The following is a 23,836-nucleotide window of genomic DNA, read 5'->3' on the forward strand; positions in this document are numbered from 1 at the left end:
CGAGTTTTAGGATTATCACTGGAGAACGGAACGGACAATGAGAACGGATTGTGGACTGTGAACTGGTTGCTGAATTCCCCCCTTTCCCACAGTGTGTAAATCTCTGTTATAAATTATCCAATTGTATTCTAGTTGTGCTTCGTGTGCGTGTTTGGTTATTGAACTTCTTGACGTGGAAACCCCACCCCCTTGTGCATGCTACATCTGGTGGAGAATGCAGGCAAAGCAAACCAAGCTCAATAACTAAACAGACGAGGAGCACAATGGCGAGGAGACGAGGAGCATTGGTGAAGACGAGGCGCATTGGTGAAACAGCTGGTGGAGGCAAACATAGCGCAGCAGGATATGCATTGGGAGCTGCTGGAGGAACGGTGTCAGCAGACCACTCTCCTGCGAGCTGAACTCAGCCAGCTGACAGCCGCCCAGGCGCAGCAGTCTCTCCTCCCAAACCCAGTAGTTTTATACTGAAGCTGACAGAGGCTGACGACATCGAGGCTTACCTCCAAACTTTCGAGAGGATGGTGGCTAGGGAGAAATGGCCCCATGAGCAATGGGCCAGCCTGCTAGAACCCTTCCTGTCAGGCATGGCACAGAAGACCTATTAGGATCTGACGGCTGACCAGGTGACTCATTACCAGGGGCTGAAAAAGGAAATCCTGCACCGGTATGGTTACACCATGATTTGCAGGGCACAAAGATTCCATGATTGGGCGTATCATGCTACAGCATGCTACAGCATCCCCCCGATCCCAAAATACATGATCTAATTAGGCTGGCCAAGAGCTGGCTAACTGCTTAACCACTGACGCTTACGCCCATTGAAAACGTGGTCATAGAAACATTTCTACCCCCTCTCCCGTTCTAAGCTAAAAAGATAGCAAGCCAAGCTAACCTGCAGAGCGCAGATCAGCTGTTGGAACTGGTGGAAGGTTAACAGGTGGCTTTGGAGGTCCTGCACAGTGGACAACCACAGAAGGCTGAACCCTCCAAAAGGGTGGAGGACCACACTGGGACCCCAGACAAGGATGGGGGGACACCAACAGCCAGCTCCCCGAGACGATGCCCCATCCTGAACCTGGACAGCAGGAAGTACTACGAGCGTGGCGAGCCGGGACACATCGCTGGAACTGTCCAAACCTCGATGTCCCGATACCTTCCCCCTCAGCCAGTGAGGTAACCACCGGTCATCCCTGCGGCTTGCTGATGGCATCCTGGGCTGAGGAGAGTGGTCCTTCCCCTGTTACCCCGGTAAGAGCCAATGGAAAGAACACCACAACACTTTTGGACTCCGGGAAAATGGTGACCCTGATCTGACCTGACTTCGCCCACTCCCTGAACCTGACTGACACCATGGCCATCACATGCATACACAGTGAGACCAAGGACTATCCTACCACACTCCTCCACCTATAGACCACAAAGGGACAACACACGGGCCTGTGGGAGTTGTCCTGAAACTGCTTGTGCCGGTCCTTATTGGGAGGGATTTCCCGATGTTCCACCAACTGTGGACAAGTATGTCCGGAGACGTGGGGAACCAAGGGAACCAGAAGGGTGGAGTAAGCCAGAGAGGTGGGAGAGACGCCGGAAGGAGGGATGCCCGAACCCCTCTCGGAGGGTGACTCGGGTGAAGCAAGACTGGAGGAAGGTGTGGCGAGTCTGGAAGACATGTTCCTGATGGACCATGAGGTGGCGCCAGAACCCACCTCTTTAGCGGGCAAGTTCGGCACGTCCCAATTGAAGGATCCCAGCCTGGCTAGCACTCTCCAGCAGGTGACCATGGTGGATGGAAAGCCCATAGAGGGAGTAAGTCATTTCACCAACCCCCATTTTTCTATAAAGACGAATGACGAATGATGGAGTTGTTGTTGGTGTCCCGTCCCTTTGAACAACCTGTCCTGCAGTTGGCGCACTCCCTCCTTCTTGGGGCTCACCTAGGGGGGGAGAAGACCTTAGACCGGATCAAGGCACGATTTTCCTGGCCGAGTGTGAAGAGAGCAGTGGAGGATTACTGTTGCAGTTCCCCGTAGTACCAGCAGGTGGTGCCAAAACCACACTTTCACAGCCCCTTAATTCCCTTCCAATTATTTCAGTCCCTTTCAGCAGGCTCGCAATGGACCTGGTAGGACCTCTACCCAAGAGCAACTGATGGCACCAATAGATCCGGCTGATTCTGGACTATGCCACCAGGTACCCGGAAGCCATTCCCCCGCGCACCATGGCCACCAATGGAATCGCACATGCTGTTATCCCGAGTGGGCATTCCCAACGAGAAATTAACCGACCAGGGAACCCCATTCATGTCGTGAATAATGAAGGATCTCTGCAAATAATTAAAATAACCCAGTTGTACACCTCAGTGTATCACCCTCAGACCGATGGGTTGGTGGAAAGATTCAATCAAACCCTGAAGCAGATGCTAAAGAGGGTGATGGAGGCAAACAGAAAGAATTGGGACCAGCTGCTACCCTACCTGATGTTTTCGATGTGAGAAGTGCCCCAAGCTTCAACAGGGTTCTCTCCCTTTGAACTCCTATATGGGAGACAACCCTGAGGACTGCTGGACGTGGCTAAAGAATCCTGGGAACAGCAACCATTGCCCCATCGAACCATGATGGAACACATGGAAGACATGAGAGACCGGATGGCAACCCTGTGGACCCTGGTACGGGAGCACATGCTGGAGGCCCAGGAGACTCAAGCGCGGGTGTGCAACAGAGGGGCACAACGAAGAGACTTCCAGCCAGGAGACAAAATGTTGTTTGTCCCTTCCTCAGAATGTTCATTTTTGGCTCGAAGGAACGGGTCATACGAAGTCATTGAGAAGGTGGGTGAAGTTAACTATATGGTCAGATAGCCGGGACGTAGGCATCTGACCCAGATTTACCATGTGAATATGTTAAAGAAATGTAATGAGCATGATGTACTATATTCTATTTCCCCGAAGAAGGCTACCACAGAGACCAAGCCGGCAGAGGTGCCGCTGGGGGAGCAGCTGAGTCAAGCACAGAAGCAGGAGCTGACGGAGTTGGTTGGCCGGAACCAGGATGTGTTCTCCAGTGAACCAGAACACACCGATCTGGTACAGCACAGCATCATAACAGAACCCGTGAAAACCAGAAGCAGAAGCAAAGAGAGAGGCCGTCAGGACCGAGGTAAATATGATGTTGGGAGCTGATATTATCAAAGAGTTGAATAGCGAGTGGTGCAGCCCCATAGTATTGGTGCCGGACGGAACCATTCGCTTCTGTAATGATTTCTCGACCTGACGAAGGGTTATTGGCAGATGCCCTTAGCTCCTGTTGCGAAGGGAGAATACTGCTTTTGCCACCCCTGACAGGCTGTTCCACTACAAGAAGCTGCCCTTTGGGTTGCATGGGGCCACCTTCCAGAGGTTGATGGACTGGATTTTACATGGCGTCCTACCTAGATGATATTGTGATCCGTGGGAGACACATCTAAACCCGGTGAGCGCGGTATTGCAGACCTTGTGGGGGGTGGGGCTGACAGTTAACCCAAGGAAATGTCGGCTCCAGCCTGTGGAAGGCTGCGTACCTGGAGTATACGATCGGGAGGGGATGTGTCAAAAACCCAGGTGAGGAAAGTGGAGGTGATTCGGACTGGCCCGCCCCCTCACCAAGAAGCAGGTATGCACGTTTGTGGGGTTGATTAGTTACTACCGGAGATTTATTCCTCACATTGCCTCCCTAGCCAGCCCCCAAACAGATCTGACCAGGAGCCGTCTGTCCTCCCAAGTGAGGTGGAAGCCAGTGTAGAAAGGCTAGCACTGGAGAAATATGATCATATAGATGTCGTGTCTCTATTATGGTTATGAGATGAGATGACATGCTATTTTCAATTTGATTACCTAACGTTGAATTGATTACGTGATTGAATTAAACCATGCAACAAATAGACCATTAATAACCTGGGGCACCACGGAAGAGTTAGATTATAAAGAGCGGCTATCTCCCAAATCCACTCTTAAAGATCTGAAGATCTTTTATATCAATAGCAGTCAATCATGAATTATTCTTTACCTAATATCAGTCTCATTCTGAAAAGTTGTAAAATCCTAGTCTGCACAAACCCAGCCTTTACTATGAATCATCCATACACATATTGGCTCAAATATTTATTTACTAACTAATTAAACAATTACAGAATAACGAATACATAATAACATTATACAGTAAATACCGTCCCTAGCGGACTAAACAAAAACAGTTTGGTTATTACACAATAGATTCAGAGAGAAGAGAAGGGGGTTTTGGAAGGAAGACTAAGGACCTGGGAAACTATTCTCACATAAATACATATGCCGCTAACGAACGCTCATTCAGAAAAACAGTGCATTGTATTTTCGTGAAGCTGGCTTCGATAGTTGAGCTGGTGATGTGAGGCTCTGGTTTGCCCAGTCGATGTCGCCATCGTCCTTTGTGGAATATTTTGGGTCATCGTGTGAGAGGTTCACGTGGTCTGAGAGGTTCACCTCACTCTGGAGATGCTTCCGCGTCGGTCAGTGTTCCCGTACTAGATTTGCGCATATGTTCAGCTGCAGTCTGATATATGCTAGTTTAGTATGCACTTCTTCCTTAGGTGATCAATAGTTCACACCATTTCACGTGTGGAGCAAGCTCTCACTGTAACGCTCGTCGTCGTAAGGAAGAGTGGACCAAAGCGCAACGTGGAAAGTGTTCATGATCTTTATTGTCAAGAATCATTCAAACAAAAATAACGAATACAAAAACGAAAGCGAACAGTTTCGTCAGGCACAGATACTAAACGGAAAACAACACCCCACAAAACCCAAATGGAAAATGACAACTTATATATGATCCCCAATCAGAGACAACGATTGTTATCTTTTCAAAAGTATTCTTATACTTCGTTAGACATTTTATCCCACATTCAAACGCAAGGCTCATTACTGAGGAACCTGTATAAACAGAGTTAGGGTAATGTGGCTGTATTGTCTTTCATGAGGTCACAAACATGAAACAAAACGGACCGGGTCGTAGCTGGCTTCTCCACCGACCGTTTACACATTCTCTAAATTAGGAAGAATGTTTAATTCCCCAATTCGGGGAGGTAGGAGGATTTGGCGGGGGAGTTCCTTTGTTCTACTGTGACCCTCTCTCTCCCATACTGCATGGCCAGGGAGAGAGGAGTCTCTGCACGGAATTGATGACGTGGTTGTTAAAGTCGTAAAACTGGGGTGGGGGGTGGGGGGGGGTTCACATCTCTGCTAGAGGGCTAGCTTTCATGACATAGTTGTACTGTGCCTCTATCCTCTTCAAACAATATTTACAAAAATGCTATTGTTATGCTGTGCAAAGAAATACAACGTCACTGCAGTCACAGAAATCCAATAGGCAACAACTGAGTTCATAGATGTTTCAAGCTACCTACACATGTCATAGCCACCTCTCTCTAAGCACTGAGCCAAACATCATGTCAGCCGTGGTCCTTTACCACACCTTTAGCCAATATTTGGACAAACTGGGAACTGGGACTACCTCATCCCCAGTTCTTAGAGGCAGTGGGACATTTTACTTGGTCCTACTGACTCTGACAAACCATGCTGTGTGCGCGAGTGTGAAGAGCCAATGAAAATGGGTCATCTCCAGCCACAGCACATATAGCCATGCTTGAGTGATCCTGAAAGGGGAATCTTTCTCTCTCGTCTCGCAGGGATATGCTTCTTGTAGATCAGCTGCTGTGTGTGTGTTCTTGCCTGTGTAGTGATACTAGAGAATACCTCTTCACGGTGGTAGCCCTGCAGGGGAACCACAGACCAATAACCACCCCTTGTGTTCTCCTTCATGCTACCAGTTGGCCTCTGTTTATCACTATACACGCTTAGAAATAAGGGTTATTTGGCCATCCCCATAGGAGAACCCCAGAGCCACCATGCAGTTAACACTTATTTTGTGTGTGTGTGTGTGTGTGTGTGTGTGTGTGTGTGTGTGTGTGTGTGTGTGTGTCTGTGTCTGTGTGTGTGTGTGTGCGTGTGCGTGTGTGTGCCTCTGTTTCATCTCTAGGCTACAGAGCCACCATGCAGTTAGTGTCTCAGAACATGAAGTCAGATAACCTCTATTTTATTGTGCCAATGGGATTTATACTGAACAAAAATATAAATGCAACATGCAACAATTTCAAAGATGTTACAGAGTTACACTTCATAGAAGGAAATCAGTCAATTGAAATACATTTATTAGGCACTAATCTATGAATTTCACATGACTGGGCAGGGGCGCATAGGCCCATCCACTTGGGAGCCAGATCCACCCACTGGTGAGCAAAAGGGCTTTATTACAGACAGACTCCTCAGCAACCCCCTCCCCCTCCGCAGACGATCTCGCAGGTGAAGTAGCCGGATGAGGAAGTCCTTGACTGGCATGGTTACACATGGTCTGTGGTTGTGACGCCACTTGGATGTACTGCCAAATTCTCTTAAATTATGTTGAGGCAGCTGAAGGTAGCGAAATTAGCATTAAATTCTCTGGCAACAGCTCTGGTGGACATTCCTGCAGTCAGAATGCCAATTGCACGCGCCCTCAAAACTTGAGACATCTGTGGTATTGTGTTGTGTGACAAAACTGCACACATTTTCCAGTGGCCTTTTATTGCCCATAGCTTTTTGATATGCCACACCTATCAGGTGGATGGATTATCAAATTAAATCAAATTTTATTCATCACATTCGCCGAATACAACAATACCTTACAGTGAAATACTTACTTATGAGCCCCTAACCAACAATGCAGTTTGAAAAAAATAAGAATAAGAGATAAAAGTAACAAGTAATTCAAGAGCAGCAGTAAAATAACAATAGCGAGACTATATACAGGGGGGTACCGATACAGAGTCAATGCGGGGGCATGGTTAGTTGAGGAAGTATGTACATGTAGGTAGAGTTATTGAAGTGACTATGCATAAATGACAACAGAGAGTAGCAGTGATGTGAAGAGGGGGAAGGGGGGGGCAATGCAAATTGTCTGGGTAGCCATTTGATTGGATGTTCAAGAGCCTTATGGCTTGGGGGTAGAAGCCTCTTGGACCTAGACTTGGCGCTCCGGTACCGCTTACCGTGTGGTGGCAGTGAGAACAGTCCATGGCTAGCGTGGCTGGAGTCTTTGACAATTTTTAGGGCCTTCCTCTGACACCGCCTGGTATAGAGGTCCTGGATGGCAGGAAGCTTGGCCCCAGTGATGTACTGGGCCGTCTGCACTACCCTCTGTAGTGCCTTGCGGTCGGAGGCTGAGCAGTTGCTATTATCTTGGAAAAGGAGAAATTCTCACTAACAGGGATGTGAACAAATTTGTGCACAACATTTTTGAGAAATAAGCTTTTTGTGCGCATGGAACATTCATGGGAACTTTAATTTCAGCTCATGAAAAATTACCAGCACTCACACTGTCGAGGAGACTAGAGGAACCCTTATGTTGCCAGACAGCAACAAAGTCCTGTTGTACAGAATTTGTTTTGCAAATTACCGTCTGCATAGTGGACCTAACCTGGTTAAAGAATTTCCATGGTAAGCATAATGTTTTTATCGTATTTGTAAAAAGAATTGGGCCTCTAACATAGATTATTGGGATTATTTGAAACATGGATTAATCTGATATTTTTGGTTGACCCACAAAGTTACATTTTTGTTGTTTTGGTACGTAGATGAGCAACAACCATAAACTGCTTTAATCTGGTAAACACTTGACCCCTCAAAAAAAACACATGGGGCTTTATGGAGAGAGATAGACTCACTGCCTCATCCAGTCCCCAAATCCCCTGTCACATCTGCACATACTGATGTCAGCTAGACACTGATGTGACTTGGTCTGTCTTTGTCCTGTGGCGGAATAGAGGACCAGACCAATCAGTGGGGGAGACCAGAGCTGGCAGGTTGGGAGGGGGAGAATGGCAGGCAGGCAGGCGGTCTGCACCATCTGCTCATTCTGTTCTCCAGGGCACAGACGTGGCACCCCAATCCTAAACCATATCAACAGGAGCACAATGCAGCAGGTCCTTAATTATTTTATGTATGCTTTATTAAACCAGGGAACTCACATTGTGATTGAAATCTCTTGTTGATTGAGGTGCAAAATAGACTCATCTATTCTCATTCTATGCTTGTTAATTTTACAAATAACATGGCATGGTGATTTGTTTTGATGGATGGCAATGTGAAATCGATCAACAGATTGTGCCTGATAATGTAAGCTCTTGCTTTGTCACAGACAGGGGACAAATATACATTATCCATGGGTATATCCAGTTCAAATGATGAGGGCATATCAGAGAGGTTTAGGTGACTCAGCGATTATAGATAGACAATATAAATGGGTAGCAGGCTGAACTACAGCAATCAATGAACACTGACTTCACTGGCCTGGAAAGGGAGAGCAGGATCCATAATCTCTGTACAGTCCCACAAACTCTGGAAACATTTCACACAGTGCTACGACAATACCAAAAGCTTTGTGTTAAAAATGCCTAATTGATGTATGTTTTAGTTATTTTTTGTTGTTATATATCTATAGTTCATTTTATCCTGACCAAATTACAATCAGTGCATTCAACTAAAGTATGTAAAACTGATATAGAACTTAATTGGTTAAATTGTGAGCTAGAACCGAAGTGACACAAACGAAGAAAAAGCAAACTAAATATAAACCAAGGAAAGTTTAAAATATTCAGAGAGCTCGATATCACACAGCCTGAACAAAAGCAATGCCTCTTTAATGTCTGTGCTATTGTTTTTCTTTGCCATCAGGAGAGAATCAAGCTAAAAATACCATGAAATGACATGGTTTGTCATTTCACATTGATTGAAGTTACATTTTTCCTCAATCCCAACACTAGCGTTTACATAACCCCCTTCTGTATGTCAAATACAGGGGAATTGAGTGGATCTTTCCCATGAATTGTATAGCTAGCTACTGGTGCATGTAGGAAGGACTGTCCAAAGACTGATACTGTATGTGGCTTAGTTAGTAAGAGCATGCATGGTGCTGGCAATGGCAAGGTCATAGGTTCAATTTCTGCAGAGGTCAGATACATACTAAACGGACAACTGACATAATGGGAGACAGAAGACATTGTTCCACTGACCACCATTATTAAGAATTAGTCCCCATCGTTCAATCCTAATGAACTCAAGCATGTTTGCACCTAGCCGCGTCCACAGGGCACATATGTAGCAGCGTCCTCAGAACATGCGCAGACCAGCTGGCTGGAGTGTTTACGGAAAAATTCAATCTGTCCCTATCCCAATCTGCTGTCCCCAAGTGCTTCAAGATGTCCATCATTGTTCCTATACCCAAGAAAGCAAAGGTAACTGAACTAAATTACTATCGCCCCGTAGCACTCACTTCTGTCATCATGAAGGGTTTTGAGAGGCTAGTTAAGGATCATATCACTTCTACCTTACCTGACACCCCAGACCCACTTCAATTTGCATACCGCCCCAGTAGATCCACAGATGATGCAATCGCCATTGCACTCCACACTGCCCTATCGCATCTGGACAAGAGGAATACCTATGTAAGAATTATGTTCATTGACTATAGCTCAGCCTTCAACAGCATCGCACCCTTCAAGCTCATCATTAAGCTTGGGGCCCTGGATCTGAACCCCGCCCTGTGCAACTGGGTCCTGGACTTCCTGATGGGCCCCACCCCCCTCCCCCAGGTGTTGACGGTAGGAAACAACACCTCCACTACACTGATCCTCAACACAGGGGCCTCACAAGGGTGCATGCTTTGCCCCCTCCTGTACTCCCTGTTCACCCACGACTGTGTGACCAAGCACGCCTCCAAATCAATCATCAGGTTTAAACGAAGGAGCTGATCGTGGAATTCAAGAGGCAGAGAGAGCACGTCCCTATTCACATCTACGGGACCACAGTGGAGAAGGTGAAAAGCTTCAAGTTCCTCTGTGTACACATCACTGACAATTTGAAATGGTCCACCCACACAGCCAGTGTGGTTAAGAAGGCGCAACTGCGCCTCTTCAACCTCAGGAGGCTGAAGAAATTTGGCTGGGCCCCTAAGACCCTCACAAACTTTTACAGATGTACAATTGAAAGTATCCTGTCGGGCTGTATCACCGCCTGGTATGGCAACTGCACCGCCCGCAACCACACAGCTCTCCAGAGGATGGTGCGGTCTGCCCAACACATCACCGGGGGCACACTGCCTGCCCTCCAGGACACCTACAACATCCGATGTCACAGGAAGGCCAAATCATCAAGGATATCAACCACCCGAGTTGCATCAAAGCTGGGACCGAGAGACTGAAAAACAGCTTCTATCTCAAGGCCATCAGAATGTTAAATAGCCATCAATAGCCGTCTACCACAGGGTTACTGAACCCTGCACCTTCGAGGCTGCTGCCCTATGTACATAGACATGGAATCACTAGTCACTTTACATGGAACACTTGTCACTTTTAATAATGTTTACATACTGGTGTCCTCATTTCATATGTATATACAGTACTGTATTCTACTGTATTTTAGTCAATGCCACTCAGACATCGCTCGTCCTAATATTTATGTATTTCTTAATTCCATTATTTTACTTTTAGATTTGTGTGTATTGTTGTGAATTGTTAGTTACTACTGCACTGCTGGAGTTAGGAACACAAGCATTTTCCTACACCCTCAAGAACATCTGCTAAATATTTGTATGTGACCAATAAAATGTGATTTGGTTTGATGATGGATGATGGTAGCTGTGGGTAGACAATGAGGAAGGGGGATGTAACTCATCTTGCCTGAAGTGGACCACCATATGGTGACATGAAAGGATGGCAAACATGGTGCCAAGCAGAAATGAGACTGTAGTAAATCCTCCAACTACAGAATATGGGATAAGTAAGAGACGTATGTGACAGTAAAGAAAGAAAACCTACAATGTAGGTTATAGGCTATGCAGCTCGAGTGTGCTACCTTTTATTTATTTTCAGTCTTTTTTCAGCACGGGACTTATCATGTGACAGCTATTTTCTTCCTCTCTTTATCTTCCCTTTCTCTCTTCCTGAAAAAACACTTTTCTTAAGAAATAAGAGTTTGTAGACTGTGAAGTCTATGGTGTGCTAGCCTAGTTATAGAGAACAAACATAAAGCCTTTAGAGATTTCTTATAGTCTCAGTGTTGGAGTCCTGGGGTGTGACATTACCTAACAAATAGACAGGCAGAAGCTGACTTCCTTCAGGATTGGGGATGTAGCCCTCTCAATTCCTCTAATAACAACACAATCAATTATGTTGATAAATGATGTATAACTGCAGCTTTCTGGCTCTGGAGGAAACATGGGTCATTCCATGGATCCTCTGCAGTCATGGCTCTCTGTGTGATTAAAAACAATATATATATATATTAAAAATGTATTTATGTATCCTTTATTTAACTAGGCAAGTCAGTTAAGAACAAATACCCCAGCCAAACCCTAACCCGGACAACCCTGGGCCAATTGTGCGTCGCCCTATGTGACTCCCAATCACGGCCGGTTGTGATACAGCCTGGAATCTAACCAGGTCTGTAGTGCCGCCTCTAGCATTGAGATGCAGTGCCTTAGACTCCTGTGCCACTCGGGAGCCCAAATAGCACAGACAACGTGATAAAAACGCTATTTCATCCAATAAATCGTAGCTACCCTTCAGTCAGTCTACTATGGCCAATACACAGATGAAGGCAAAGGCAGTCCTCGATAGTTCACGGTCAAGAACGTGCATCTGGTTAGTTGGAGCGATACATTGAAGACTTATGTAATCATCACACACTTTATTCAAGGAATGTAAGCCCTTAAATGCAGGTCAAGGACACACGTTTGACATTTGATCCCCAAAATACACATATTTTCGATGAATAAAATGAAAACAATAAATGTATATATTCCACTAAATACATTCAACGTTCATTATTCATTACCAAAGTAATTAAATGTTATGGAGACGCTCGTCTTGTCTGTGCTGATGTCTAGAAATCCCAAAAACTACAACTACCAAGAGTGCGGAGAGAGTAGTAAACAGCCAATAGAATTGCAGAATTGGCATTGACGACACATCTGGGGCTTTTTATGCGCGAACTGGCCATGCTCGAGCAGAAAATTCGCGGCTAAAGTCTGGCTGCTGAGGAGGAGTTGGTTTCACTGTTTGTGAAGGTGGGTGGCACGTTACTCTGTTGCGTAGTTAACGTTATCCGTACAAAATATATGATTTAAAGATTGGAATGTTCTAGCTAATCTTGCCTGATATGTATTTTTTAAAAACGAGTTGGTCGAGTGGTGATAAAATGGGTTACCTCAGCTTCAATATTGGCTAAACGCCACGGTTGTCTTTTTTTTGTTGTTCGTTATATCAACCAACCTAGCTAATTTCATGTCTTTCAAAATGGTTTGACTGCTCTAGTGAAAATGGAATGTAATTGTAACAAGTGGATGGATGGCTGGTTAGCTGCTATAGTGCCGTGGTACTGCAACGTTAGTCATCTTTTGATTGTTCTGTTTCCTTCAGCCAGTGACAAGTTGTTTTTTCTTGACATTACTTATTGGGTAGGGATGCACACTTGATAGTGCGTGGGGCAAATTACTTTATATTGATTACACGACGTAACTAGCTAGTAACAAGTCATTCTGCATTTACTATAATATGCACAGGTCATTGGAATTTTAAACGAGCTAATTTGGCTTACTTTGAGCCATTCATTGATGCATTTCGATGTAAGTATTTTGTTTGCAGGGTATTTTGAAAAACAAACGCTGTTGCCATCCATATTTGAAGTTTTCCGTCGCCACTAACAATTTAAGGTAATTGACGTTTCAATGATTGTTCGCTGAACGTTCAGGTTAAATCAGTTTACCAGTCATTCAAACACGTTGAACTTGATAGAGGGGCATCGTGCAAGTCGCAAAGCGGGCTGAGCTGTTGGAGCACGCGCCCCTCTTTGTTTGCAGCTGCTCACGTTGACGTTCATTGCAACCAAACAAAAGCGGCTTTCTTGTGCCGTGTCCTAATATTTTGGAACCAAAACAAGTTTTGTGACCCTGAAACGTTATCTAGTCTGTATTTAGAATTTGTCATTTTTTGATTGCTCCAGGTGTCCCCCCCTTTTTTAAAACCAATATAATACGTAAATTGATATTTATCATTGAGCTCTTGACAAACCTCCGCATCTTTGTCTGACTTTGGCAGCACCACTTTACCAGTCAAATTCCAGTACATGCTCATGTATTTAGCGGATAACGGTGATTAGGATTATTTTTGCTTTTGAATGGTTCAAGTATTATTATAACTACGTGCTCTCGAACTTTTGCCCCCCCCCTACACGCACAAACAGGTGCACCGTTTTTGCAGCTTGTGTTCTGACTGCGTCTATATTCAGAGATTAGTCTTGTTGGCTTCCGTTGTATATTATAGCTGCCAAATATCTCTTGTAGCTCCCCAATGACATTTTCAACCCCCTGAAATGTTGATACGCTTTAGCCTTTTGTTCTAAGACACAGCCTGTTTATTCATCAACATGTATCCCTGCAACTGAGGCTGTAGCCTGGCATTGAAAGGGCCTCGCCCATCTACAGTAGGGTATTCTTGATTTCGTTAAATCTAGTGTACATGCTAGACGGTAGTGTCGGCAAAATACCCATATTGCTATATTTTCATGGCAAAAATAAGAACGCGAAATCGAACTATTTGGTCTTTTAAAAAAAACATATGTAAAATATTGTGCTTCAGTTGGAAAAATGTCTGGATGACAACATAATGTTTGATTCATTGTTTCGTTTCCTTGCCACGATACTAATGAATATTGATACTGGTATCGTCCTGGCCCTACTACTGTTTCAATGTGCCATATAGTTAGTTAGCTGTGAATGAATGCCACACAGGTTTTTTTTTAATAGGGCGGTGGTTGGTTGCAGTGTTGAACATGACCGAAGGATGTCCCCACTGAGTGGGTCTTGTTTTGCTTTTCGCAGCTCTGTTTAGTTGGTGTTCCACCTGAACACAGCGGTCTCTATCACACTAGAGGGTGCTAGTGCTCTGTTGATTTAGGCACCTTGGATGAAATCTCAATCTTCAGTCTGCAGGGAGTGGGTGTAGCTGGTTCTTCATGTTCAAGGACATACTAATGCATTTTTAAAGGTTTATTACGTGTACTTGTTGGTGTCTAGGCCGGGTTACTGTAAAAGCACTCTGACAACTGATTTCAAAAGGGCTTTATTAAATACATTTTCTTCCTTACAGGTACATTGACTCTGTCCACTGCTGAAATGGCCTCTTCCTGCGGAGGTAAGTTGTGATTGTTTTAAAAGCTGAAAATAATCGGTCCACTCTTATCTTAAAGGGACCAGGTGGAAGCCGGTCTAATGAGCTTCTAACATATGGTTTTCACCAGTCATGTCGTCCCATCAGTCCAGATATGAGAGAGAGAGAGAGATAAATATATATTTATATTTACAGGGAGCCTTAATTAAATGTCTAGTGGCCCAATTCTGTCTGTACTAGAGGTCAACCGATTATGATTTTTCAACAATTATTGGAGGAGCAAAAAAGCAGATACTGATTAATTGGCACATTTTTGTAAAATTATTTATTTGTAATAATGACAATTACAACTATACTGAATGAACACTTATTTTAACTTAATATAATACATCAATAAAATCAATTTAGCCTCCAATAAATGAAACGTTTTCAATTTAGTTTAAATAATGCAAAAAAGTTTTGGCCCTGCAATATGTGCTATGTAAGAAAGCTAACGTTTCAGTTCCTTGCTCAGAACATGAGAACATATGAAAGCTGGTGGTTCCTTTTCACATGAGTCTTCAATATTCCCAGGTAAAGTTTTATGTAGTTATTATAGGACTATTTCCCTCTACCATTTGTATTTCATTAACCTTTGACTATTGACTTTTCTTATAGGCACTCTAGTTTTGCCAGTGTAACAGTATAGCTTCTGTCCCTCTCCTCGCTCCTCCCTGGGCTCGAACCAGGAACACAACGACAACAGCCACCATCGCAGCCGCGTTACCCATGCAGAGCAAGGGGAACAACTACTAGAAGGCTCAGCGCGAGTGACGTTTGAAACGCTATTAGCGCGCGCTAATTAGCTAGCAATTTCACTTCGGTTACACCATCCTCATCTCGGGAGTTGATAGGCTTGAAGTCATATACAGCGCAATGCTCTGACGCACAACGAAGAGCTGCTGGCAAAATGCATAAATGTGCTGTTTGAATGAATATTTACGTGCCAGCTTCTGCCTACCACCGCTCAGTCAGATGCTCAGTATGTATGCTCAGTCAGATTATATGCAACGCAGGACACTAGGTAATATCATCAACCACGTGTAGTTAACTAGTGATTATGATTGATTTGGTTTTTATAATATAAGTTTAACTAGCTAGCAACTTACCTTGGCTTACTGCATTCACGTAACAGGCTCCTTGTGGAGTGCAATGAGAGAGGCAGGTTGTTATTGCGTTGGACTAGTTAACTGTAATGTTGCAAGATTGGATCCCCGAGCTGACAAGGTAAAAATCTGTCGTTCTGCACCTGAACGAGGCAGTTAACCCACCGTTCCTAGGCCATCATTGAAAATAAGAATGTGTTAACTGACTTGCCTAGTTACAATAAAGGTGTAAAAAAATATATATATTTAAAAAATCGGTGTCCAAAAATACCGATTTCCGATTGTTATGAACTTGTAATCGGCCATTCCGATTAATCGGTCGACCTCTAGTCTGTACCCCCCCTTCTCTGAATTGTTTGTATCCCTGTCCTGAGTCCTCTTCCCTTGTTTGGAAGGCTTAGTATTTCTGTTTGCACACAGACAAGTTCCCCATTACCATAGAAACCGCCATGTTGGTGTACTTGTTTCAGTAACTGAAATGCATCATTTGTCCCATCCAGATATTCTGGTTAAGGAGATTGACAAACGTGCGTCTGGCCAGGCGTTCGAGGTGATCCTAGGAGCTCCAGCTCCAGACGCCAAGGGAGAGTTCCCCCTTTCTCCCCCCAAGAAGAAGGACCTGTCCCTGGAGGAGATCCAGAGGAAACTAGAGGCTGCAGAGGAGAGGAGGAAGGTAGATTGTGCTCCAGTTAGATGCTACACTGAACTCTATGCTTATGGAGATGCCCTTGAGCCAAAAGGGGTCCCCTAAAGGGAAATATATTGTCCAGAAATGACATTTTTTGACAAAGGGTCATCTATCCTCACCCATGAATAGTAGTGTATATTGTTAGGTAAAAACAAAAGGTTATCACAGAACTTGGGTGAAACATTTATGATTGACTGTTTTTCCATCTACCTGCCACTGGCAGGTGGACTAAAGTTAATTTCCCACCCTGCTTAGATGCTGATACAATATTTATTGCCACTCTTATGATTTGATACCAATTTTAATGAGATTTGATCTAAACATTTCTGCAGAGGGACAAGACCAAGCTTTGATAATGGGTTTTGATCAGCCAGGGAACTAAAAGTGCAACAAATGCCTCCCTATTTTAAAGAGAGGACACTATGAATAAAAAATACTGGCGTTTTGGTACAGCCAGCTAGTGCAAAAATATTGTATTGTCTACGATATGCTTTATCGTCAAATTATGAGTAGTGTTACTTTATTAATTGCTTTATCAATTTGATCCTTTTTGGACCCACAAAGATGCAGGATCACATATACGACTACAATATCCTGACGTAACTAGATTAAAAAAATATATATATATATTCCCACCATCACTAGTATTCATTCAAATATTTTGCCTTGTTGCCCTGACAAGCTTCTATGATAGTGATCAACTAGATTCAGTGTTTTTGTTTTGATAGGCTGGAAATTGATAGAAGCTCAAATGGCTGTGATCGACTGAAACCTAATCCTTTCATTCATTGCTTACATTTGTGTATCTCTGTGTGGGGAAAACTTCGGGACAGATTTGCCAAATGTTTAAACTCTTTGGCGCTGATGGTCTTATGTCCTGCCCTCCAGAACTTGGTGTGGGCAAATCACCTGTGGCTGCAGCCAGTTGGGGAACCCTGCTCTGTATTATTAAAATGTTTTGTAGTTGGATGTCTGAATCACACTCCTCTCTTGTGCCATCCTCCAGTCCCATGAAGCGGAGGTTCTGAAACACCTCGCTGAGAAGCGGGAGCATGAGAAGGAGGTGCAAAGGAAAGCCATGGAGGAGAACAACAACTTCAGCAAGATAGCGGAGGAGAAGCTTAACCAGAAGATGGAGGCTAACAAAGAAAACAAGGAGGCCCTTCAGGCAGCCATGAGTGAGAAGTTCAAGGAGAAGGTATGTTGGACTAACATTTTTTTACCTGCAGATCTGACTTGGCTACCAGTCATTTTCAATGAAGGACAAGACTGTGGGGTTGTTCAATATTGCAGGTGACTGCTGACTCCAAATCACCTTGCATCATAAATAATGACTATTTGTAGATCAGTCACAATTTACCCATGATGCATCATGGTGTTGACGCTCTGGAACGTGATCAGTGACTTAATGGCCTGCGCCTAGATAGCGACCACAGTAATGTTTCCAAAGTTTGTACAAATTTTGACACGGCCGACACCCATTCAGGAGGGTGCGGTTCTTGCTAGCGAGCTTTTGAACTTGGCTAAAAACAACTGCTGTTATTCATGCTGTTTGTAGGACATTAGGGATTTTGTTATTAGAATAATATTTTTGTGCTAGTTAAACTTATTGCTGCCATAGGTTATCAAATGTATTTATAAAGCCCTTTTTACATTGGCAGATGTCATAGTTGGAGGTCGACCGATTATGATTTTAATGCCAATGCCGATTATTAGAGGACCAAAATGGCAGATTAATCGGCCTATTTATTTGTAATGATGACAATACTGAATGAACACTTAACTTAATACATCAATAAAATCAATTTAGCCTCAAATAAATAATGAAACTTGTTCAATTTGGTTTAAATAATGCAAAAACAAAGTGTTGGAGAAGAAAGTAAAAGTGCAATATGTGCTATGTAAGAAAGCTAACGTTTCAGTTCCTTGCTCAGAACATGAGAACATATGAAAGTTGGTGGTTCCTTTCAACATGAGTCTTCAATATTCCCAGGTTAAAAGTTTTAGGTAGTTATTATAGGACTATTTCCTTTCCCTGTTCTTATAGGCACTTTAGTATTGCCAGTGTAACAGTATAGCTTCCGTCCCTCTCCTCGCTCCTACCTGGGCTCGAACCAGGAACACAACGACAACAGCCACCCTTGACGCAGCGTTACCCATGCAGAGCAAGTGGAACAACTACTCCAAGTCTCAGAGCGAGTGACGTTTGAAACGCTATTAGTGTGCACCCCGCTAACTAGCTAGCCATTTCACATCGGTTACACCAGCCTCATCTCGGGAGTTGATAGGCTTGAAGTCAGCGCAGTGCTTGATGCACAACGAAGAACTGCTGGCAAACGCATGAATGTGCTGTTTGAATGATTGTTTATGCGCCTGCTTCTGCCTACCACCGCTCAGTCAGATACTTAAATGCTTGTATGCTCAGTCAGATATGCAACGCAGGACACGCTAGATAATATCTAGTAATATCATCAACCATGTGTAGTTAACTAGTGATTATGATTTTGTTATTTATAAGTTTAATGCTAGCTAGCAAATTACCTTGGCTTACTGCATTCACGTAACAGGCAGTCTCCTTGTGAAGTGCAATGAGAGAGGCAGGTCGTTATTGAGTTGGACTAGTTAACTGTAAGGGTGCAAGATTAGATTCCCCCCCCCCCCCCCCCCCAGCTGACAAGGTGAACATCTGTCGTTCTGCCACTGATCAAGGCAGTTAACCCAACCCTAGGCCGTCATTGAAAATAAGAATGTGTTCTTATCTGACTTGCCCAGTAAAATGAAGGTATAAAAAAAATGGCGCCCAAAAATGTTGATATCCGATTGTTATGAAAACTTGAAATCGGCCCTAATTAATCGGCCATTCCGATTTAATCGGTCGACCTCTAGTCAGTGCTTATTCAGAATCCCAGCCTAAAACCCCAAACTGCAAGCACCTCAGATGCAGAAGCACGTTCGTTAGGAAAAATCCATAAATTAGCCGCGTCATTGTATAAACAGCAAGGTTCAAAGCGTGGGTTAAAAAGTAGCGGCTTATAGTCCGGAAATTACAGTAGTTTGAGGTAATTTGTACATGAATTTGGGAGACTTGCAGGAAGAAGTTAAGTGTTTTATGATCATTGTTTTTAATTGACTTCACATCTCTGGTCAAGCTTGTGACAAATTGGCAAAGGAATGTATGCATGTGTTGTCTGTTCACTTTTGAAAGATGTCACTTCTCTTTCTTCCCAGGACAAGAAACTGGAAGAGGTGCGTGCTAAGAAGGAAACCAAAGAGGGCGGTGCCGAGACATCAGAAAACTGAAAAGTTCAGTCTATGGGGGAATTGTATACTATAGGGTTTTTTACGTATCCAAAGATTGATTTATATTTAGTTGATGGCCAGTATTTTTGTTCACTGCCACCCACTTTATGAAGGAAATTAAGTTCTCCCCGTTTGTGAATTTAGCTTCTTTGCTATAAGTGTACTTGCTATAGTTTTACATGTGGATATTAGTCTCCTTGTTGCTTCTATTCCACGGCTGTCTAAATGTTACTAGCCTTCAAATCCTCAATTCCTTTCAAATGGCATTGGAGGATAGGATCCAAGGTAATATCCTTATACCCCCAATGACGCTTTGAGAGATTAATGAAAAGAGGAAGCAAGGATTTGACCTCTAGTAACTGTTTCATACACAGCCCATTTATTTGGATATGTAGCTTTTGTCATTGCAGCTTCTGACCTAATGAAAAATAGCAGTGTATGTAGTTGTCCTTTAAGGAAGCATGTGCTGTGCATAGGCCCTCGACATGATCTCTCTATTCCATAGTGCCGCCTTGGAACAGTGTCCCCGTGTATCTCACACCTGACTGTTCATAGCACTTATTGATCACTGTTTGTTAACATATTGATTGGTTTCACCTTTTTTCACAGCATCAGGTGTCGTAGTGCAGCTTTTGCTGTTCAGAGATCTGCTAGTCTTGTTCTTTAAAGAGCTAGGGCTGATATGGCATCCTGATCCTATTACACTACCCAAAAGTAGTGCACTATATGGAATAGGGTGCCATTTCAGACACCCTAAATCTAATCTTTGTGCCACTGCAGATTTTATGCATTTGTAAAGTGGAGTTTTGTCTCAAAGCACATGACTTAGTGCTTTTGTAGGGCAATGAAGTAACTTTGCCAGACTTTTGAATCATCTAGGATGTTACTGGAAGTGGGTCTACACATGGAATGCAAAAGAGGAACACACTTTGGATTCTTAATAGATGTTACTAGTTGACTTAACTGTTGTACTAAAAAATAAAATTGTTTAACGCCATTCATTCATGCTTTATTGATTCCTTTGACGCTTCAGTTTTCTGCAACTCTTTGAAGACTATCCTTTAACACCTAGCTAGAACAGGTTAAAGATGTGAGGATGAGTTAGCCTGAAATCCAAACTGATGCTCAGTTTTGTTCTGGATTCCATTCTAAGATTTAGCAGCCAGTATTTTCCCATCCCCCAAAGGTTGTGAGTATGTTGGGCTTAATCTTGCACATTGTAAATGAACATAATGTTACACTGGGACTAACCAATGAGCCTAGCATTAAGCTTGGGAAGACGTCACAAGCTTTCCAATGGGTTAGGGTTTTCAACTCCTGGTGCCATCTAGTGGGGTTTGGGACCGAAGTGCTGATCAGGGACAGTATTCAAACTACTGTGTTTAGTCTGGTTCAGACGGGAGGGGGGGGGAAACATTTGCTGTGAATGGGATCAAGCTGAAATGCATACTGCCCTGGCTTCATTTGACTGTCTTTGTTCCCTTATCTGTCCCCTTCAGTCATTTTTCACCTGCAAGGGTGCTAGGATGGCAGACATAAGCATGCATCAAGTCACACAAATTGTCTGGAGGCTGTCATGGTGAGAGGGCAGACTAAAAACAGTGAGCTGCAAAATACAAATGATTTGGCATGGATCCACAAGTTCTACAGCTGTACTATCGATGGCATCCTGGTTGCATCACTGCCTGGTATGGCAACCGCATGGCACAAGAGGGTAGTGTGTACAGCTCAGTACATCACTGGCCAAGCTTCCTGCTATCTAGGACCTGTATACCAGGCGGTGTCCAAGGAAGGCCCTAAAAATTGTCAGACTCCAGCCACCTTAGTCAGACTGTTCTCTGCTACTGCACTGCAAGTGGTCGCACCCCCCCCCCCCCCCCCCCCCCCACCCACCCGTTACACTGCTGCTACTCTATCTACGCTTAGCCACTTTAACTCTACCTACATGTACTTACTACCTCAATTACCTTGACTAATCTGTGCACCCACACATTGACTCTGTACCAGTATCCCTCGCTGTTATTTTACTGCTGCTCTTACACTTTTTCCTTATCTATTTTTTCTTAACACTTATTTTTCTAAACTGCATTGTTGGTTAAGGGCTTGTACGTAAGCATTTCACTGTAAGGTGTACACCTGGTGTATTCGGCGTATGTGACAAAGACAATTTTATTTGAATATTGAGCATGGAATTAGCATAGTAAGACCACTAGGTGGCAATGTTGCACTTTAATTCAAGAAACAGCAATGGTTAGTCATCTTTTTCTCACTCCATTCTGTCAGGATATCTAAAATATTCACCTTTCATATTAATCCATTTTTTCTTTAGACATCCATCTCCCCTTATTTGTGTTACAGCCTGAATTTAAAATGTATTAAATTGAGATTTGTTGTCAGTGGCCTATAGACAATACCCCATACTATCAAGCTTTGGATGGTGTATCAATACACCCAGTCATTATAAAGACAGCTTTGCACACTCTTGGCATTCTCTCAATCAACTTCATGAGGTAGTCACCTGGAATGCATTTCAATTAACAGGTTTGCCTTATTAAAAGTTAATTTGTGGAATTTCTTTAATGCGTTTAAGTCCTATTTGGTGAAAGTCCATATTAAGGCAAGAACAGCTCAAATAAGCAAAGAGAAATGACAGTCCATCATTACTTTAAGACCTGGTCAGTCAATCTGGAAAATTATATTCTTCAAGTGCAGTCGCAAAAACCATGAAGGGCTGATGAAACTGGCTCTCATGAGGACCGCCAAAGGAATGGAAGACCCAGAGTTGCCAGCCTCATTAGTTACCAGCCTCAGAAATTGCAGCCCAATAAATGCGTCACAGAGTTCAAGTAACAGACACTTCTCAATATCAACAGTTCAGAGGAGACTGTGTGAATCAGGCCTTCATGGTCAAATTGCTGCAAAGAAACCACTACTAAAAGAAGCCAGGAAGAAGAGACTTGTTTGGGCCGAAACACAAGTAATGGACATTAGACTGGACCAAATTGGATATTTTTGGTTCCAAACGCCATGTCATTGTGAGACGCGGTGTGAGTGAACGGATGATCTCCACATGTGTATTTCACACCGTAAAGCATGGAGGAGGAGTTGTAATGGTGTGGGGGTGCTTTGCTTGTGACACTGTGATTTACTTAGAATTCAAGGCACACTTTACCAGCATGGCTACCACAGCATTCTGCAGCAATATGCCATCTCATCTAGTTTGGGCTTAGTGGGACTATCATTTGTTTTTCAACAGGACAATGACCCAACACACCTCCAGGCTGTGTAAGGGCTATTTTACCAAGAAGGAGAGTGATGGAGTGCTGCATCAGATGACATGGCCTCCACAATCCCCCGACCTCAACCGAATTGAGATGGTTTGGGATGAGTTGGACCGCAGAGTGAAGGAAAAGCAGCCAACAAGTGCTCAGCATATATGGGAACTCCTTTAAGACTGTTGGAAAAGCATTCCAGATGAAGCTGGTTGAGAGAATGCCAAGAGGTCAGTACAGGTACATCAAAGCAGGGACTGAGAGACTGAAAAACAGCTTCTATCTCAAGGCCATCAGACTGTTACTGTAACTCCAGCCACTTTAATAATGGAAAACTTTAAACAATGCCACTTAATATAATGTTTACATACCCTACATTACTCATCTCATATGTATATACTGTACTTGATACTATCTGCTGCATCTTGCCTATTCCGTTCTGTACCATCACTCATTCATATATTTTTTATGTACATATTCTTTATCCCTTTACACTTGTGTGTATAAGGTAGTTGTTGTGAAATTGTTAGGTTAGATTATTCATTGGTTTTTACAGCATTGCATTGTCGGAACTAGAAGCACAATCATTTCGCTACTCTCGCATTAACATCTGCTAACCATGTGTATGTGACAAATACGATTTGATTTGAGTGTGCAAAGCTGTCATCAAGGCAAAGGGTGGCTATTTGAAGAACCTCAAATGTAAAATATATTTTGATTTGTTTAACACTTTTTTGGTTACTACAAAATTCCATATGTGTTATTTCATAGTTTTGATGTCTTCACTATTATTCTACAATGTAGAAAATAGTAAAAAATAAAAACACTTGAATGAGTAGGTGTTCTAAAACTTTTGTGTACTTACAGCTGTAATCACTGCTAAAGGTACTTCTACAAAGTATTGACTCAGGGGTTTGAATATTTATGTAAATTCGATATTTGTGTATTTCATTTTCAAAGATTTGCATAAATTTCAAAAAACCTGTTTTCACTTCATGGAATATTGTGTGTAGGTGGGCGAGAAAAAAAACGATTTAATCAATTTTGAATGCAGGCTGTAAGACAGCAATATGTGGACTAAATCGAGGGGTATGAATACTTTCTGATAGCACTGTTGGATAAAACGGTTACCCACTTTTTATGAGAACTTTCATGAAGTGAAA

At 43.3% G+C, this 23,836-nt stretch overlaps 1 protein-coding gene across 1 annotated transcript; it reads left to right on the forward strand.

Moving 5' to 3' along the window:
- The first annotated feature begins 12,066 nt into the window (after positions 1 to 12,066).
- LOC110496405 (stathmin) lies at positions 12,067 to 20,402 on the forward strand. Its single transcript, XM_021572283.2, has 5 exons — positions 12,067 to 12,167; positions 14,248 to 14,292; positions 15,914 to 16,086; positions 17,108 to 17,299; positions 19,330 to 20,402. The coding sequence occupies exons 2-5, from the start codon at positions 14,274 to 14,276 to the stop codon at positions 19,399 to 19,401; spliced, it is 456 nt and encodes a 151-aa protein (XP_021427958.1). The 5' UTR covers positions 12,067 to 12,167; positions 14,248 to 14,273; the 3' UTR covers positions 19,402 to 20,402.
- The last annotated feature ends 3,434 nt before the right edge of the window (positions 20,403 to 23,836 follow it).

This window comes from Oncorhynchus mykiss, chromosome 18 (genome assembly GCF_013265735.2).
Source record: "Oncorhynchus mykiss isolate Arlee chromosome 18, USDA_OmykA_1.1, whole genome shotgun sequence".
In the NCBI taxonomy this organism is placed as follows: Eukaryota; Metazoa; Chordata; class Actinopteri; order Salmoniformes; family Salmonidae; genus Oncorhynchus; species Oncorhynchus mykiss.

What these genes read in the sequence shown, in the direction of transcription:
- LOC110496405 (XM_021572283.2), top strand. An exon ending in CTGCAGAGGAGAGGAGGAAG is followed by an intron (nt 16,087 to 17,107) that starts GTAGATTGTGCT and finishes GCCATCCTCCAG; the next exon opens with TCCCATGAAGCGGAGGTTCT. An exon ending in GTGAGAAGTTCAAGGAGAAG is followed by an intron (nt 17,300 to 19,329) that starts GTATGTTGGACT and finishes CTTTCTTCCCAG; the next exon opens with GACAAGAAACTGGAAGAGGT.